General features: G+C 41.8%; 1 protein-coding gene across 6 annotated transcripts in view; it reads right to left on the reverse strand.

Moving 5' to 3' along the window:
- The window catches only part of PTPRM (protein tyrosine phosphatase receptor type M), a 707,951-nt gene that overhangs the window by 28,220 nt on the left and 659,668 nt on the right, over positions 1-20,063 (reverse strand). For all 6 annotated transcript variants that reach the window (XM_045290818.1, XM_045290817.1, XM_045290815.1 and 3 more), the window contains 6 exons: positions 14,925-15,041; positions 9,976-10,130; positions 9,582-9,717; positions 7,541-7,690; positions 6,529-6,702; positions 2,124-2,255 (listed from right to left, as the gene is read on the reverse strand). In XM_045290818.1, the coding sequence (XP_045146753.1) occupies positions 2,124-2,255; positions 6,529-6,702; positions 7,541-7,690; positions 9,582-9,717; positions 9,976-10,130; positions 14,925-15,041 (864 nt within the window). The remainder of the gene's footprint in view (positions 1-2,123; positions 2,256-6,528; positions 6,703-7,540; positions 7,691-9,581; positions 9,718-9,975; positions 10,131-14,924; positions 15,042-20,063) is intronic.

The following is a 20,063-nucleotide window of genomic DNA, read 5'->3' on the forward strand; positions in this document are numbered from 1 at the left end:
CTGGGGATTCATTTTGCTTCCTGCTTCCTCTTAGTTCAAGCTTCTAATTAGAAGCTTGTCACGTAGATTAAAAATATGAATGGCCCAGGGTGGGCCTTGACTATCGGCCCGGAGTCTTTCCCACCCTTTGTCTAAGTAAACAGGGTAGACAATGGCTCAAATGGTGCATAACCTATCCATGAGCAGGATTTATAAATACTTTAAAAAGTTGAGTGCTATTCTTGTAAAAGAACTGCAAAGCCTTTATATTCAAATGCTCCGTTGAGTATTCTCTAAGGGACTAAGTCCCAGGAGTCTACTTTCTCTCACTCTGAAAATTGGCTCTGGCTGCTGAACAAAACTGTATCCCTTTGTCTTATCTACCACAGTAAGCTAGCTATTATTCGTAGGAGCCCACATAGTGTGAGTTTAGAATTCAGCCATAAGGTTCAAATCCTGTGGTTCAAAAAGAACACACGAAAATCAGTAGCATCTTCTTCACGAATATGAAGGAAAAAAAAGTTTAGAGCACTGCATTCTATCATTCTTGGAAGATCAATGGAAAGAGTTCTAAATACTTAAGCTTCTTAAGTAAGCAAAAAACTATATGAGAATAGGGATTAGCATTATTATTTTATTAACTAGGTTTCAGGATAGAGTCTTATTAATATGTATAATTTAATGCCTCAAACATATTTAAAAACATTAGGAATTGGGTTTAATGTCCATGCTATTGGTTAGCAGATTGATGGCCAGGAAATGAATGTTGGGGACAAATCTATCCAGTTGGAAACTATAATAATTCAGAACTCTTTCTACAAAAGAATTTTCTCTATAAAATAGTAAATTAACTTGATTTCAGAACAAGTTTATCCTTAAAATACGCTACATTCGAATTTTCAATAATACCCTCTATCACAATAGTTATGCCTATCATTGATACAAACCAACCAAACCAAACTGAACCCAACCGAACCAAACCACTCACTGCCAAGTAGGTGTCGACTCAAAGTGACCCTACAGACGGTAGAACTGGCCCTGTGAGTTTTCTAGACTGCAACTGTGGGAATAGAAAGTTATGTCTTTCTCCCATGGTTTCAAACTTCGAATCTTTCGGTTAGCAGTCAAATGTACCACCATTTTGCCATTAGGGCTCTGTTATTATTGGTATAACCTAAGCCCAAAGCATTCCATGTAACAAGGTACTCCTTAAAAGATATGTCTGTGCTCCTTAAATCCAGCTTGTAAAGGACCATCGCACAAACACTCACCTGACAATTCTCTTTCGGGAAATATTTCTAGCCCCATTTGTGACATTGTCATCATTGTCCAATAGTTTCTCTTCATCTTTAAGAATAGGCACTATGGAGAAGGCCGTCTTTTATTTTTCTGAGCTTCTGTTATCTCTAAACCCATGTTTTAATTCTTTTAAAAATCTTTGCTGAAGAGTTAAAAATGAATTACTGCCCCTTACAATCATTTGCCTCTCTCCACACATCCTTGTCAATACCTTATCCCCTGTCTCCTTGACCTGAAAATTCCAGGTGAGCAGTGTTAGGAAGCACATACACATTGTAGGTTTGGGACTAAGGACCATACCACAGGTTGAAGCCCTTTCTTTATTGCTCCACAGTCTGTTGTGCAGTCCTGGTGGCATAGTGGATTCTATGTTGGGCTGCTTACTCAAGGTCAGCAGTTCAAACCCACAAGCAGCTCTCTGGGAAATCCAATCAGGCAGTTTGACTCTACTCTCCATGAGGTGTTTTTTGTTTTTTTGGTTTTGTTTTTAAGTCTGCTTTGCTCTACTCCCCTTTCGGTTATGATGTGTCGGCTTCCTGTTTACTTTTTATATGCCCACTACCTTATTCCCATTCCAGTCAGTACTCTCATATTATAAGGAGTACCTCATATCTGTCTTGCCTGTCACTCCTGTTGTCTATCATCTGCACCTCTCTCTCTGCTTTATATTAACTTTGACTTTCTGCTCTACTCCCTGATCCCATTTGTTTTTTTTTTAAACATGTGCATTTCAGCAACGCCATTCTCAATCCTTGCCTTCTCAAACGCAAGACAAAGCAGACCAGGACCTATCTGGACTTGTCCCTGTAGCACCAACTCTGATGAAAGTAACTCATGAGTCTCACCTGGGCAGGATCCACATCATTTAGCATAACTACAGATGTGCAGTGGTAATCCAGGACCAGCCTCCAGAAGTCTTTGACTGTGTTTGGCAAAGGATGCTGGGTGACTATGAAAGCTGATGGCTGTTTATAGCTCTGCAAACACAAACCAAAAGATCCAAATATACTCTTTGGATTTTGAAAAGGTTACAGGAGGAAGCTAATTTGTACACATGGAAATCTGTGGCACAAAACACAGAACATATTTAGCAATCTTAAATACTATCACTCTCATCAATACCAAAATAGATCAAACATAAATTTATCTGCAAACTAACAATAAAAAATGTTCTTAGTTTGAGATTAGAGAAATTTCTAAATTCCTCTCATAAATATGTTATATTCTGGTAGAAGGGTATAATTCACTTCTATACATAGTTACTTTAATGGACAATATTTTTAACCTTCCTTCATATATTTTCTCTTCTTAATTGCTATTCATTTTGTCTCAACTCATAGCAAGCCTACGTACAACAGAATGAAATGCTGGTCAGTCCTGTGCTATCGTCACCCGGTGCTCACACTGGAGTTCATGGCTAGCCATCTCCTTGAAGGTCTTCCTCCTTTGGCTGTCCTTCCACTTACCAAGCCTGATATCCTTCTCCAGGGCCTGGTCTCTCTTGACATGTCAAAAGTGTGTGAGACAAAGTTTCACCATCCTTGCCTCTATGGAACATTCTGGCTGTACTTCTTCCAAGACAGATTTGTTTTTTGTTTTTTTTTGGCAGTCCATGGTACTTTCAATATTCTTTGCCAGCACCGGAATTCCAATGTATCCATTTGTCACCTTTGGTCTAATCTTCACCTGTATATGAGGCGATTGAAAATACCATGGCTGGGTGAGGCATCCCTTAGACTTCAAAGTAACATCCTTGCTTTTCAATACTTTAAAGAGGTCTTGTGCAGCAGATTTGCCCAAAGCAATGAGTCATTTAATCTCTTTTGACTGCTGCTTTCATGTGCATTGATTGTGGATCCAAGCAATGAAAAAAAACCACCTTGAATTTCAATCTGTTCTCTGTTTATCATGATGTTACCTATTGTTCCAGTTGTGAAGATTTTGCTTTTCTTTACATTGAGCTGTATCCATACTGAAGACTACAGACCTCGGTCTTCATCCGCAAATGCTTTAAGTCCTTCCTTTCAGCAAGTAAGGTTGTGTCCTCTGCGTATGGCAAGTTGTTAATAAGCCTTCCTCCAATCCTGATGCCTCATTCATCTTCATAGAATCCAGCTTCTCTGATCATTTGTTCAGATACAGACTGAAAATTACGTGAGAAGAAACAACCCTGATGCACACCTTCCTTGATTTTAAACCTTTATTCTGTTCACACAGCTATCTTTTAACCTATGTGCAGGCTCATGTGAGAACAACGAAGTGTTCTGGAATCCCCATTCTTCTCAAGGCTACCCATAGTTTGTTATGATCCACAAAGTTGAATTCATTGGCATAGTCAATACAACACAAGTAAATATCTTTCTGCTATTCTCTGGTTTCAGCCAAGATCCATCAGACATCATCAATGATATTCCTTGTTCCACGTCTTCTTCTGAATCTGACCTGGACCTCTGGCAGCTCCCTATCAACGTACTACTGCAACTGCTGTTGGATGATCTTCAGCACAAATTCACTTTCATTTAATATTGATGATTTTTAAAAAAATCAGAGCATTCTGTTGTGTTATAGTCCTTTGGAAAGGGTACAAAAAGGGGCTCTTCCAGTAGCTATCTTTCAAATTTCCTGGCATGGACAAGTGAGTGCTTCTAGGACAGTGGTTCTCAACTTTCCTAAGGCCGCGACCCTTTCATACAGTTCCTCATGTTGTGGTGGCCCCCAACCATAAAATTATTTTCCTTGCTACTTCATAACTTTAATTTTGCTACTGTTATGAATCGGGCAACCCCCATGAAAGGGTCATTTGACCCCCAAAGGGGTCGCGACCCACAGGTTGAGAACCACAGTTTTCTAGTACTTCATCAGCTTGCTGAAATATTTCAATTGCTATAACACCATTCTCAGAGCCTTGTTTATGGCCAATCCTTCAAGTGCACCTGGAACTTCTTCCTTCAGCTCCACTGGCTGGTTGTTGCTCACGGGCTACCTCATGAAATGGCTGAATGTCACTAGTTCTTTTTGGTATGGTGATTCTGTGTATTAGTTTCATCTTCTTTTACTGCTTCCTGTAGCAGTCAATATTTTGCCCATGTGCTCTTTTAGTTTTGCAACCTGAGGCTGGAATTCTTCTTCAGTTCTCTCAACTTGAGAGCTTGAGCCGAGTATGCCCTCCCCTTTGGGCGGTCTAATGCAAGGTCTTTGGACATTTCATTTCACTTTCCTTTGTCTTCTCAAGCTGACCTTTGGATTTTTCTGTTCTTTTTCCTTCTTCATCTCTTCCATGTGCCGTAGCTGCTCTACAATTAAGAGCAAGTCTCATAGTCTCAAAGGAGCTACCCACTTGGATCTTTTTCTTCTTTCCTGTCTACTGAATGACCTTCTGCTACCTGCATGTTCTAGACGCCATCCCACAGCTGGCCAGGTCTTCGGCCATTCGTGTTCAATGAATCAAATCTCATCTTGAAATGTTCTCAAAACGCAAGTAGGATAAACTGAAAGTCAAAATTTGGCTCTTTTGAGCTTGTTTTAATTTGTTTCAATTTCAATATGAACATACATATGGACAATTGATAATCTGTTCCAGAGTTTGGCTGTTGATATTGAGCTTCTCTATTGTTTCTTCCCATAGACGTAGTCAATTTGATTTTTGTGTATTCAATCTGGAGAAGTCTATGTGAATGGTCTCCATTTGTGTTGTTGAAAAATGTATTTGCTCTGAGCAAGTTGTTAGTCTTGCAAAATTCTATCATGCCATCTCCAGCTTCATTTCTATCACCAAGACCGTATTTTCCAACTACTGTTTCTTCCTCTTTGTTTTCAACTTTTGCTTTCCAATGTGCAATAATTAGAAATTCATCCTAATGGCATGTTTGATCAATTTCCTACTAAAGATTTTGGTAGAATCCTTGGACTTCCTCTTCACCAGCTTTAATGATTGGTGCATAAATTTTAATAATAGTTTTACTTACAGGGTTTCATTTTATGCCGATAGATATTATCCTATCACAGACAGTGTTCTACTTTAAGATAAGTAATGAAATTTCCTTTTTGATGATGATGAATTCAATCCCACTCCTCTTGAATCTATCATTCCTGATATACCATCCATCTGAGTTTCTAATTAAAAATGACCAATATCAATCCATTTCAGCTCACAAACACCTAGAATATCGATCTTTATGCATTATACTTCATTTTTGACAACTTCCAGTTTTCCTAGATTCATTCTTTGTACAATCCAAATTCCAAATACTATCGGATGTATGCAGTTGTTTCTTCTCGTTGGGAGTTGAGGTCAATCAGCCACTGAAGGTGCCACAGGTTCCATTAGTGTCACTGTGGTCAACTCCGGAGTTAAAATAGTTTGAGAAGGCTACTCCTCTTCGGTCATATTTTGAGTGCCTTCTGACCTGCGGGGCTCATCTTACGGCATTAGCACTGGCAATGTTCTACTCATGAGGTTTTCCAATAATGTTTTAATGCTATGTATTACGTTTTCTGTGGCTAATTTCTCACAAGTGGACAGGCGATTCCTTCTTCACATTCTGTTCACAGTATGAAAGCTCTATTGAAACTTGTTCACTTTGAGTGAACCTGTTGGTATTTGAAATACCAGTGACATAGCTTCCAACATCATAGTAACACACAAGCCACCTATGTATGACAAACTGACAGACAAGTGGTGGACCTGAAAAAAATAAGTTATAATTAAAATAATGCTATTTCTGCTGTCATGTTGCTCTTTACAGGTCTGGGGAGCTTTAAACCTATCTAAGTTTACATTTACTGACATAACACAGGTAGAATGAACATTTCCATTTTAGCTCTGAAAACATTCATTCATTTTTTTCATCAATTGAATAGCAAATGTCATTTAGAGGTGAGTAGACTGATGGAAAATAATGAGTTGTGTATGATCAGTAAAGACAGGTGATTTCCTCCTGTATGTTAATTACTATTAAAGTTGGGAGGCAAAGAGACTTAAATAATGCTGCAAACCCTATATACTACCTCACTGTCTCAGTCACTTAATAGCTGCCTGTTGCCCTCTGGTCCACAGGTTAAACATTTAAGTGCTCCTCGAGTAACTTGGACATGCTTCATTTACCAACACTTCCGGATCAGTTGTCTCGGAGAGACCGAGAACCTCAGCCTTGATGCAGAAACATGTGGGATCTGAAATGCATTTGGCTGCCAAGGCCGTTTGTGGTGAGAACAGGACAAGAGTAGGCAAGGAGAACTAGAGGGCCTTACATCCATGAGGGCGGCATTTATGTAGTTGCTGCTCTCCCCGTCGATTGTGATGAGGAAGGGCAGGCACCGGTCTGGGGGCAGGATGTCCATGCAGCGATTCTTCTCATGGTTCCTCGGCAGAAGTGCAATACTACAGTCTTCCACACGCAGCGTTGGCGTCACCATGTTTAGGGTCTACAGGACACAAGACAGATGTGAAGGAGATACGTTAGACATTTGTCTCATATCCAAAATTTCAAAGAGTCAAGTTGCCTGCAGTCCACTCACATCCTAGCCCCGAGAGACACTCAGACTTGCATACACACTCACACACACCCATACACGGGCCCCTGACACACACAGGTAGATTTTCATTTCTCTCTTTGCTCCCTGGCTCTCATTCACAGCCCGTGTCCATCTGACAGAAGTGTCAGAGGGAGAGGCATAAGGGCCATGTTGATCCTTAGGATTCAGTGCTGTCAAGTCTGACTAGAGCTGGATATTTGGGGATTTGGAAGGTAAGAAGTTGGGGAGAAGTGTAGCCCTAGCGTCAGGTATATTGAAGCAGAGTTTGAACATGAGGCATTCAGTGAAGAAATACTGCCCAGAAAATCTTCTGACAGCACATTTCCAAGGTTGGATTGTGTCCATACTTATACTGTGCATAAGGGGTCCAGGGTGGGTGGGGATACCTTGATGTCTGCATTCAAGGTGAGAACATGGCTCTGTTAGACCACTGGGTCTCAACTAGGAAACCGCAGCCCCACCCCCCAGGGATATTTAGCCATGTCTGGACACATTTTGTCATAACTGGAGGTGGGATGATGATGCTTCTGATAGCTAGTAGATGGAAGCTGGGGATTCTGTGAAACAGCATAAAACATGGGAGAGTCTGCAAATAAAGAATTATCTGGCCCCAAATAACAATAGAGTTGAGGTGGGAAACTCTGTTGGTTGGTTCCAGTGTCTGAGGGCTGACTTTCCTATGGAGCAAGGTTACAGGCAATCTGCCTCTCCCTTTGCTATGACTTACCCGGAATTCTTCTTTAATTTGGCTTGAATTTGTCTGAGGGTCCAGTTTGTTCATATCGTAATATAGAGACCTAACTTGGGAAGCAGGGACAGAGGTGTCTCCACAAAGGCAGGCTTCCAAGATTGCATCGTGGATGAACACATACTGCTCCTGGGGCACAGACAGGACGAGTTAGTGAGGGTGCAATCCAAAGGGCCAAGAGGTCGTTAGAGAAGGAGGGAAGGCACAACAACGGTTTGAACCGCACATGTTCAGGAGAAAGGCACAGTGGCCGGGCACAGATCACACATTCCTGGCAGAGAGCAAGGAGACCTGAGAACCTGACTACCAGGAGAAGCGGGATACCAGTGTCCCAGTGTCAACAACCTGGTGGGCCGCTTGTGTCTGTACAAAGGGAAGACGGGAAAAAGAGAATCCCGAAGTAGAGCATTTTACTGTTTGAATAAATACAATTCAACATTATCAACAACAAAGGAATCCAAGCCGCCGCTATCGACTTGATTCTGATTCACAGGTGAGTCTATACGACAAGAGGAGGGCTGGCTCTTTGTTTCCAATGGTGTAAATCTTTAGAGGAGAAGCCAGCTTAACCTCTCTCCTGTGGAGTGGCTGGTGGGTTTAGACCACAGGCTTTGTGGTTAGCACTCCACTGCTTACGTGGCAGCACCCCCTAGGCTTAGAGAAAGCTCTGAATTACTATAAGAAATATGGCTAAAAAAACCCCCAAATACCTTGCTTCTGATTTGGATCTCAGCATTTCTGCTGGGAAATGAGCAGAATTTTACCTTTACAGTCAAAAGGAGATGTGTTGATCAAATTTGTCTTAGAAATTTGACATTGCTAGGACAACAAGATGTCCTAAGCACTTGGCTGCTTATTTGAAAGCACTGATTAATGTGATGATTATAAAAGCCCTTCTATGTCCATAGAAGAGTGCTTATATATATATGCTAAATAAATTCAATTACAAAATGGATCCTCTCATCCAGGATTGAAATGGCTTTTTTCCTACATCTAATTAGTAAAGTTTTACCATATTTATTGCTGCTTTTTTGTTATGTTAGATATAAAAACTCTTATTACTTTTTAATTTCTATAAATAACTATAACTCTTAGTTCTCAAAAGCAGCCACTCCTATTAAACACTCAATATAAGAGGATTCAGTGAGAAAATGGATGTGGCAACACTTGATCAACTATAAAGTACATTAAAAGTGAATTTCATTATTATCTTTTTAACAAAATATTTATCTAGGAAAAAAAGGAGATCCGGAGAGCAATACCAGCAGTTTCTACTATCTTTATTTATGCAATTTAAAAAATATATTACGTCTCAGTGGCTTTGAGAACTTGAATGTACAATCTAGTGAGGGATTACTACTAATTCCTCATTCTGCTCCATGAATCATTTTTTCAGGTGGTAGGTAAAATACGACATGAATTTCCTATTTCTCAAAAATTTCTCATTCTCATAAATTTATTTCTCATAAATGCCTGGTATACTTTGAACTCTAATTTATTGAATTATTGGATTAGTTTAGGTACTGAAAATTAGGCAATTGTCCTGGTGCCAGGCCAGTAGGGAGGAGTGTTTGGGACAGCAGGCTCCTTTTCCCAGCACCCTCAGAGAATAGCAAAAGGCACGGAGTTTACCCTGCAGTTCCCTGGCAGATGTCTGGTTCCATTCAGGGGTGACCTTACTCTGGCTACTAGCTACTTAAACGATAACAAAATGGTCGGGAACCCCAAGTGCTAATATGGCCCAAGGCTAACTATGCCTTGGTCACGTGAACATAAGGAACAAATTTAGGTTTATGGCTACAGACCCTGTTACCTGGGAAATTCCTGCCCTTTTTATTATTGAAAGGGAAAATTAAGGGAAGGAAGCAAACAATCAAAGAAGGAAAGCAGGAAACAGAGATGTCCAGATGCATCATTGTGCCTTCAAGGGGGATTTGTAGAGATAGCTGTTGTGTTTCTTCCTCTCTGTTCTTGGAGAGCAAGAAGCAGAGGCATCAGGACGGAGGGTGAGCTGCAGTACCTCTGTCTGCACCATGTTCACCCTTCGTGAACGCAGCTCCCTGACGCAGTTATAGATGTCCACCACGCCTTCTCTCTCCGCCATGTCCAACATGATATCGATGACGATGAAACAGCCAGTCCGCCCGGCACCGGCACTGAATGAAAAGAAGCATCAGTTAGTGGAGGGGACAGGGGCCTCTGTGCTACTTGTCCTTCTTGCAAGTCTCTACTGAGGTAACATTCAATAGCACAAGACTGACTAATCAATGTGTGCACCTTAGAGGCATTTAGTGCATTCATCAAGTTGTTCAGCCACTCTTGATCTTGTTCCAGACATTTCATTTCCTCCACAGAAGACCCTGTTCCCATTAGCCACTGTGTTTCTTGTAAGAGACCCTGGACATTTTGCTTACCTGCAGTGGACCACCAACGGGCCTGAATTAGGTGGGCTCTTGGACTTGACCTGCCGGACGAACCCCAGCAGCCCTGTAGCGTGGTATGGGACCCCGTGATCAGGCCAGCCGGTGAAGTGAAACTGTCTGATCTCCCGGATTTCATGAACACCTCTCTGCCAATGAGCCGCCAGCCACCACAGAGGAGGGAACAGAGGAAAAGAAGTGATAAGAGTAACTAGGCAAACACAACGTTGCAAGCCAAGGGCTAGGGAACTCTGCATAACACATGGAAAGGTCATCGTAGATGTAACACACCATTTGAAATCCATAACCGAGGAAGACATTTGTGGGTGTGAAGGGGGGATGATGTTTGAGTCCATGTGCACTTCCAGCAAATTGATGGATCGCCGATTCTCTCAGAAGTTCCTTTCTAAAAAGTGTCGTATGTTGAAAAGTGGCGCTTTCATTACAGCCTATGGTATGTGTGAGGTGAGATACCAAACAGGACTCAACAAGGAAAGGAAAGATGTCTGTGTGCGCCATACTGCAATGGAGACCTTTGTTCGGGTTCTCTTGTGTTCGGGGGTCTCTTTGTACAGGGCCGTCCACAGGGACATCCAGAATAGGGGCTCGGCAACGTTGGCTGTGGGAATGAAAGAGGGTTTCTTCCTATACACAGTCCCAGAAGACTGATTTGCAATTCGGTTGTCTAGGCTTCTGCTTTAACGCACGCTAACATGGAGCCCCTTCATTTGCTCAGCACAAGCGAGTGACGACTAAGGCGTGAAGCATGACAAGTGGGATGAGGGCACCGGTGGCACAGCCTGCTTGTGGGCAACAAATGTGTGCAGAACCAGGAGGTGAACACGCTGGGATTCCATGTTAGATTAATAAATTGGAAAGGGATGTAAAGGCAAAATGGCAAAACTCAAGGTAACTTATACATTTGGAAATTAGATTGATTTATGGACACGGATTTTTCCTAGTTATGAGTTTATGTATCAAGATTGTACTTTAACGCCGAAGATCCCTTTAAAATACAAACAGTATTTCCAGACTCAAGACTAGATCAAATTGAACTTCGTTCCCTCACTCAGAGTGTTGACCAAATGCCATCTCTATGTGAGGTTCTGTGTTTGGTACGAGATACCTTAACCGTACTATTGTTAAATTGCACGTTCGCATCAGGTATTATTCACACAGAGCAGTGGAAAAGGAAGACATTTAGAATTTTGATGTGCTTTGAAAGACTAGCAGAGGTAAACAGAGTTTGTAAGATAAGACTTGCTTGTTATTAAATGTGTTAGTATGTGTTATTTTAATAGCTCACAGATGCAGAGAGCCCACAGATGGTATTTTTAAGGAGTTTAAATATTAAGGAAATAAGCAGTCAGGGAGTCACAAATGACAGTCAACATTGTCAACTATGAAATATGCTCTGTAATCCTGGTTAGCTAGGAGACCACTCTTCTTATCACTGAAACCATGGTAACATAAGGCCATTCCAAATTCTCCGTTACAAGACAGACTTACGTGGTTGGCCTAGAACACCTCCAAACCCCTAGAGAGCTCCCTCTGTATGTTGACTCTGGCAAGGATGCTTCCAATTTCACAATAAGCATCCCATGAGCTGAGAAAGCTTATTTGTAATAAAGATTTATTTAATAAAACATTATTTATTCCAAAGGGGACATTACTGCCATGGAGTGTTTTTGGTTTGCTTCATTAAAAAAAAATTTTTTTTAAGTACATCTCTTTGTAGCGTTACTAGATGTCTGCTCTAGCACCCCCAAGTCCATCCGTCTTGCCGTAGATCCTCAGCCAAGCTCACCAAGACTCATTTTCTGAGTAGTGTAAGTGTCAGTTTCTCGTATTCAGAAAACTTTTTCTCAAATAACACACTCTCCCGCCCCTGGCATGTGTTCACTTTGGACAAGATTAGTAAAGAAAAGTGCTCTTGAGCTGACTCTCGTTCTTTATGAACACGGAGGTTATAATAGTAATAATAATAATAAATATAATGCCTAGCATGAAGTGAGTGCTTAATCACTATCTTCGGAGGGAATAAATCATGCTATCTTTATCCCGTCTTTGAGGCAGTAGGCTCTCTGCCTTCCCTGAGCCCCAGGCATTTCCTGGGTAGAGAGAATTCAGTGTTTACCATTACCTTCCTTCCTGCCCACTGTGGGAAAGGATAGGTTGAACAGAGAGCCCTGATCCAGAGAGACGCTGGAACAGTCTTCCTTCTGATATGACAGGCACTCTATGTATATCTTCCAAGTTTGTTCAGCTTGGAGTCATTAGCTGTGTGGGAAAGGAAGGCTGACAATCGGACATGAAGCAAGAAGTCCTTGGTTTCCCAGCTGCATGGCATCTGCTTGTTTTGCAGAGTGCAGCTCAAATCCATTTTTTTAAACCTCTAGGTCACCCCCTGGAGCATATCCTCAAAAACAGAATCAGAACTGCAGGAATTTCAACAGCACATGCTTGACTCTTTTGTGTGTTTTTTTCTTTCTCCTCTAATGAGAGTTTAAAACCTCCGTGAACAGCTCTGCAAGAGTCCTAATGATTTGTTTTTCTTAAAGATTTCAATTGCCCAGTTAGAAAATCACGAACATGTCATTTTGATTTCCCGAAATGCATTAACAAGCTCCCCTTCCTCCCCTTTCTCCCCCCACCTCTTCATGGGCTGTCTAATGACTGCAATTGAGGGGCTGGGAGACGGTTATGCGCAGCTGGGGGAGTACAATGAGAGGGTGAAAAAGAGCAGGAGACAAACAAACCCGTTCCGGAGCAACACACATGCATTTTCAACTTCTTAGAGAGCTGACTGCTGTTTACAGAACTCCTAGGTTAAGTGATAGCTTTTGGATGAATTAATTTTTTTAACTGGGGAGGGGGTAGTGGAAGTCTTTTATCGCTATCTGTTTTAATGTAGTTATTCATGAGTGCCCTTGCCAACAGCCAAACAAAAATCCTCCAACTGCATTCCCCCCACCCCAATCCTGCCTGAGATGGAAAAAATGACATCAAAGTGTGACGCTCAGAAGTTGAAGAACGGACTCCACCAGAACTCCACATTCTTTGAAGTCTCCAAGCCTCCTGTCTGCTTATTAAAAAACGTAGGCCAAGGGGGAAAAAAAAGCTAAATACTATGAGAAACAGAAGAAAATAGTCTTTTCGGTCTTGTGATTCTATGACAAATATGGATTTGCAAACTAATAGAGGAAGTTCAAAAAGTCAGGGCAAAGTACTGAACAAGCAGATGCTATAATTTCCCCAAACTGTTCCAGTTAATGCAAACAGTGCATTTAAATGCTGTGAGAATGAACAATTGAGAGGAAGGCCAACCTCCAAGCACCTAGCAGGTAACTTATCACGTCAGTACTCCAAGGGGGCCTACTGCTGTTAACGGAGGGCTGGCTTTCATGGAATCTATTCACAGAAGAATGTAGGCTTCAGTGATGGGCTGCTAACCTCAAGGTTGGCAGTTCAAATCCACTAACTACTCCACTGGAGAAAGATGAGGCCGCCTACTTCTCAGACACCCTCAGAAACAGTTCTGCTCTATCCTATAGGGTTGCTGTGAGTTGGAATTGATTCAAAGGTAGTAGATTAGTGGGAGTGCAAATGTGCAATTCTTTGCTCTGAATAAAGAACACTTGATATACGAGTCTGTAGCTCTCACAGACACACATGAGTCCCTTTGTAGAAGCCAAGATGAGGACTGGAAGGGAGAGCACTCCTGAGCCGCACCATCTGCAGTGTCTCCACTGCCTCCCTGTGACGCTTGTGTGGATGTATAGCAGCTTGCTTACTTGCGGCCCCTCTCTGTGTCAGCCGAAAGAGAGGGACAAGGTGATTCCCTGTTCTGTCCCACAATGCTTCCCAGAGAATGAGTGCGTCTATACACAGGGGAGGAGGCTTAACAGAGCCTCCGCACAGCATTTCTTTACTCAACACCAACAATGGCAAAAGGCCGACCTCAAATGGGAGTGAAAGGGAATCACTGTGTGGTCCATGCAGGAGTGTTCCATGGCTCATGGCTGATTAGCCATTGGTGGTTTTTGGTAGGCTGCTTTTTCCTGAAAAATCCACTAGTCCATGCTAAGAAAGTGTCACAGAAGTGGAGGCGTTCTCGGAGGAGTGAGGAATTACTGCTCACCAATGGCACTGATTCATTAGTGGAAACCCATACAAACATACAACACAGAGGGGTTGATCAAACTGTCTACGAACAAAGAGAGAGAGAGATGGGCAGAATGAAAAAGGCAACAAACAACCCCGACACAACCCCTGCCATTGAGGTGTTTCAGACTCACAGCAACACTCCATAGGGTTTCAGAGACCGTATCTTTCTACTGAAGCAGACAGCCACAGTTTTCACCTGTGGGGGAGTTGGGGGGTTCAAACCACCGATCTTGCAGTTGTTTTTTTGTCTAATAGCAAACTATAGATTCTTTTTTTTTTTTGTAGCTTAGTTTTGTGGTTGCTTTGTTTTTAGCTTTCTTTTTGGTGAAAGTATACACAACAAAGCCACTCCTATTGCACAGTTTCTACACACAGTGTTCAGTGCATTGGTTAAATTCTTCACATTGTATTAACATTCTTGTTATTTCTGTTCTAGCCATTTCCCTTCTATTTGCTTAATCTTCCTGTTCCTCTCTATTTATTATTATTTTTTAATCATTTTATTAGGGGCTCATACAACTCTTATCACAATCCATACAGACATCAATTGTGTAAAGCGCAGTTGTACATTCATTGCTCTCATCAAATGGGAATGTTTTGCTGTAAAGATGGAACTGAGTTCTTATGGCACTAGAGGACAAGGTACAATCTTGAGAAATCACTAGACAGAGCCTTAAAGCCTGACCACATGTTAAGTTATCCTACATATGTTACTGAGGCTAGTGTAGCAAAACGAACATCTAACCATGGCTTTTAGGAGTAGTAGACAAACTTACCTTTTCAACAGCAAATGTTCTCATCACATATTCTGCTAGTAGCTCTGTTTCTATCAGGGTAACTTTAATGTCTTTATATATCTCGGTATCATCTGGCCAGTATTTGCAGCATTTGACCTTTAGAAAATAGAAGGGAAATTAAGGGCTTGGTTTTTCAGTTCCATCAATGATGGGTCAGTAGGATTTATAGGATAAAATTCACACACAAAAATCAAAGTGTTCATTTAAGAGCAAGGTGTTTTTTTCCCCTCCTACGTCATCTGTTCATTTTCTTCTCTCTCAAGAAGAAAATAAAATTTGAGTAATGGGAGAGGCCAAGCCTAGGAACTTGATCTGAAGTGAAGACAAATTTTATTTATACTAAAATTTTTCAGTTACATGAACCATTCATTTCCTGTGCATGGGAATGGCCTAGGCATTGAACCAAAAAAAGTAGTTTGCAATAGTGTAGATCCTCTGAATTTTAGCTTCCTTCTATTTAAGAAATCAATTGACAATTGATTTTTGAGGAAGAGTGAGCAGGATATCAGAGCCAAACTAAAGATTAGGAGTGTCACCCAGGGGGATGATTGATAATGTCCTCTAAAATAAAAATAAAACAACCATGAGATCTCTCAGATGAACCAGAGACATATATAAACTATAGATATATGAATGTAATTTGAGTTTGCACTTAATTCTAACCTTGATTTAAGAACAATTAGTTCTTCTGATATTGTCGGACTTGATGCTTGCCCTCATGAAGAGGTCACTGAAGATATATATATAGATACTATAGCAAAGTGTGGTGAAGAAACTAGATGACGCCTGACTATCAGAAGGGGTCTTAAAGGATTGCCATCAAATAAGCAGCTAAGTGAGATGCCAACTAACTCCCCATGGACACCAACCTGTGTGATTTCAAGGATCGTAAATAATAAAATCCAAATCTGAAGGAGGGAATGGTACCAGAACTTAAACTGTCAACACTTGCTTGCAGAAGGCTATGGATGCAAGTGGAAGTCCAAAATTTATTTGCAGGGTCCACACATGGATTAAGCCTCTGGTGAATCCCCTCTGATCAGACTTTGGGGATGTGAATAACCTTATCACTGTCAAGTCGATTATGGCAGATGTAGTTAGGGTAAGTGTAATATCATTTAATATGCCTGTTTACCCATTTTTAAAGGTTGTTTCAGAATAGAAGGAAGATAAAATTCAGAGGAGTCAAAATATTTCAGAATTCTTGAAAACACCTGACAATGTATCCCTGTGCTGCAACAGATCTAGAAAGAACTGAATTATATAGAAGGAGAAAATCACACGAGTCAAGGCTGGATCCATATAGGAAGGAAAATTCCAGTTTGGGAAAGTTTACAAAAAAAGAAAATATAGACTGAGAAAATGCCAAACACCTATGGTGAATTATATTTGTGTGGTATGGTATATGTCGTTGCTTTAGCTGCTTCTTACAGAAGTTTCTGGTAGGCGGGAAGATGTTAACCAGACACTTAAGGAGAGAGTGATGCAGCGGAGCAAAGATCAAGATGGTCCCTGCCTTCACTACATTTTCAGCGTTGAGCTTTTTCCCCCTCTCTCTTGGTAACATTATCTGTGATGATAGAAAGGGCTTATCCATAATATTTCAGAAATTTACTCACTGAGATTTGTGCTGGATCTAAAATATGCCAGAATAAAGGATAGCTACAGTTTTTGCAGCTCCTTCCTTGGTTGTACAACAATGTCAATTTTGAAGCAACCATCATTTCACGTATAGAGTTTCTAGCACTATGCTGTTGTTGTAGTTGTTTGGTGCAATCGAGCCAGTTTTGACTGAGAGCAAACCTACGCGTGACAGGACACAGCACGGTGTCTGGTCCTGTTTGAGCCATAGGTGCAGGCACTGTGTCTATTCATCTGTTGACCGTCTTCTTCTTTTTGCTGCTCCTCTACTTTAGCAAGGCTGATATTCTCTTCCAGAGAATGGTCTCTCTTAATAAAATGTCCAAACTACATGAGCGGAGTCTCACCGTCCTTGCTTCTCAGGAGCATTCTGGCTGCACCTCTTCTGAGACAGAAGTGCTTGTTCTTGGGCAGTCCATGGTACGTTCAATACTCTTTGCCAGTCCTGTCTTTCAGATACTTTGATTCTTCTTCCTTATTCTAGGTCTTCCTAGGCCTTCCTTATTCAATGCTCAACTTTCACATGCGTATAAAATGACTGAAAGTACCATAGCTTGAATCAGACACAATATACAATGCCAATTAATAATAAAGTTTATAAGATACTTATTTGATTCTGCTCTATATTGAGGGACTTGTTTTAACCTTTTGGTCACTTTGATATGTAAGTAGAAGGGAGCAGATAAACATAAAATGACAAATATAGTATCTGAGATGGCTTTTAAAAAATTAAATAATTCTTGATAGAGTTTTCATACAATTAAAAAATCCCGTATTTACCTGAAAGTCACAAGAGAACAAAACATATCCCCCACACCTGCAATCCGTGTTGTAGTACCGGTATCTTACTTAATAAATATGATTTTACTAGTGTAGGATGTAATTGATGTAGAAAATCAATTTTTCTCATCTTGAAAAATCTGATCACCTAGTCTTCCCGGTTTTCCAGGTTTTCAACGTAGATGAGGTTGGTGCTTCCATGCTGGTAGCGAACAGCCGCCCATTATCCTTAAGAAGCGACTGCTCTATTGGAAAGCAGACCCTGCCCAGCTTGTCATGATCCACATGGCCACCCACTACTCTGGCCTCCGAAGCCAGGCAGCATGACTGGCTGCGCCTTGGGTTTCTAGCATAGTCCGCATGCTGCAGGCAGATGGTGGTTGTCTCAAAACCGAGCAAATGAACAATCAGAAGATGGCTTGGTCTGCTCTGACTCACTGGGCAGCTTCGGTGGCTGTGCTGCCTGAGCGTCCCAGAGGAGCAGCGGATAGGGGAGGCTAATACGGGCTGTTTCCTCCAAGTTCCAGGGCAGAGGCACCTGGCTGGGTGGGCTGAGGAGGTGCAAGAGCCATTTCAGATCTGGCCCGCCTCAGCAGATCTCCCAGAATATCCTAAAATGGTTTGTCACATCTGTTTTTAGCCTACTAAAAATCTCTCTAAATTGGTTCTTTTAGTAGCTTTTTAACTTCTTAGGCTTCAGTCAAGTTATTATTTTGCTTAGAAGAGAAACGATTTTTTTAATAACGTCTGGGATGGAGCCATTCCATGCCTGAGGAATCCAGGGCCTGCAGTCACCTCCTCTCCTATAAGGTTAGAGTACAGAGTTGCTAAGTCTATTGATTCTCAGGTGCTCTTTGAGCAGGTAACCCACAAAATCAGATGCATCCTCTGCTCTCATCTTGTGCCAGGCTAGTTGCCTCCTACTAACCCCCGCACAGCGAACCTCCTCATCCTGTACGCAACAGCCTCCAGCCTAGGCAAGGCATCTGTGATCAGCACCATCTAATTACCTCAGTGCCTAGTGCTGCTTCAGTCAGCCCATCAATCAAGCAAATACTTACTGAGCACAGCTGCCTGCTCATTACCCTGCCGAGGACTGCAGGGGCTGATATGGTCTCTGCCTCCAAAGTTGCTGGCTTTAAAACTCACTATTTTGAAATAGCATAGGAAGCAGCGCATACAGCACCCGTGTTTCTGACTTTCTATGTAAAATTCCTTGAAGTGGGCCATTTTTAGCCAGTACCCTAAGTCTCCCATGTACATCAGAGCCAGAGGGCCCCTGGGGAGGGAAGTTAAATGTGTACCTCCTCAGACTGTTAGGTACAGGTGATACCGAAATCCCCACATCAGTGGCTCTCTAACTGTAGCACACATCAGAATGACCAGGATGGCTCCTTCAAGCACAGCATGCTAAGCCTCATCCGTGGAGTTTGATTTAGCAAGTCTGGAATGGGGATCAACAATTTGTATTTAGAACAAATTCCCCCAATGGTGCTATTGCTGCTGGTCTAGGGACTCTACTTTGAGTAGTGAGCACTTAGACATCACAACTTCACTGCAAAGGCTTTGGATTCAGAGTCCTGAATGAGAATGCTGGCTTGCTCGTGTAATGTTGATGTGCACGTACATATGTTACTCACACCTGCTGCACTTGAGGTACTTGATCTGGAAAGAGGGGTTGCTAGAGGTTTTTATCTCAGTGTCCTCAGGGTAATAATAATTCAGTGGTTCTCAAATTTGTGCGCACAGTAGCCTCACTTGGAGTGGCAGGTCTCTTAACAAACTCCAAAGCCAAGACCTTACTCTAAGTCAATGATCTCTGGGTGTGACACAGAGACATCAGGTTTGTTTTCCAAGCATCCCAAATGATTTCAAAGCACAGATGAGCTAGGTAAGCACAGAACTGAGAAAAGAATGCACTTAAACACTAGGTTTTATTGTAAGGACTTGAAAAATAAAAATCTGTATTCTTAAGTGATAATCTGGGTTTGGGGCTACTGGTTATGACAAGACTTTGGAGAATAAGGAGATGCTGGAGGGGCTGAGAGGAAGGAGGCTTCGGAGGAGGGCCAGGCTGGCCACTGACAACTGTGGTTGGTTTATGAGGCTGGAGGAAACCCTCAGAGATCCTTGGATACTTTCCTATACACCTTATTCTAGGGACTAAGAAGACTTAAGAAAGAGCTGGGGGTGGGGGGTGGGGTTGAGGGGCACATTCGTTATCCATTAGTGTGGTTTGATTATCTTCTCCAAGAAGTTAGGAGTAACAAGACAAGTAGAGCTCTGAAGAATCACATAGCGTGGCTGCTAAGAGTTTTAGTTGAGGAGTTCAAACCTAGGGTCTATTTAACCTTTGACTGCAACTCACCTGTCAGCTTGTAATACTGTTATGGCTTACGTGTGGCTGCGATGTTGGAAGCCATGCCACAGATCTTTCAAATGCCAGTAGGGCCGCCCGTGGTGGATGGGTTTCTGTGGAGCTTCTAGGTTATGATGGGCTAGGAAGGAGGACTTGGTGACCTACTTCCAAAAAAAGGCTGATATTAACATTATCTGATATACTGTTGGGTAATGAGACTTTTAAGTGGAAAGCCATTAAAATATGTAACTGGGGAAAGAGCTGATTCTTCAAAGTAGAGCCAACCCTAACAAAATGGATGGGGTAAAGTTTTCAAGACTTTTACTTGCTGCTGGGGA

This window comes from Echinops telfairi, unplaced genomic scaffold, assembly GCF_000313985.2.
Source record: "Echinops telfairi isolate 266 unplaced genomic scaffold, ASM31398v2 ScPeMD7_57;HRSCAF=196, whole genome shotgun sequence".
Lineage (NCBI taxonomy): Eukaryota > Metazoa > Chordata > Mammalia > Afrosoricida > Tenrecidae > Echinops > Echinops telfairi.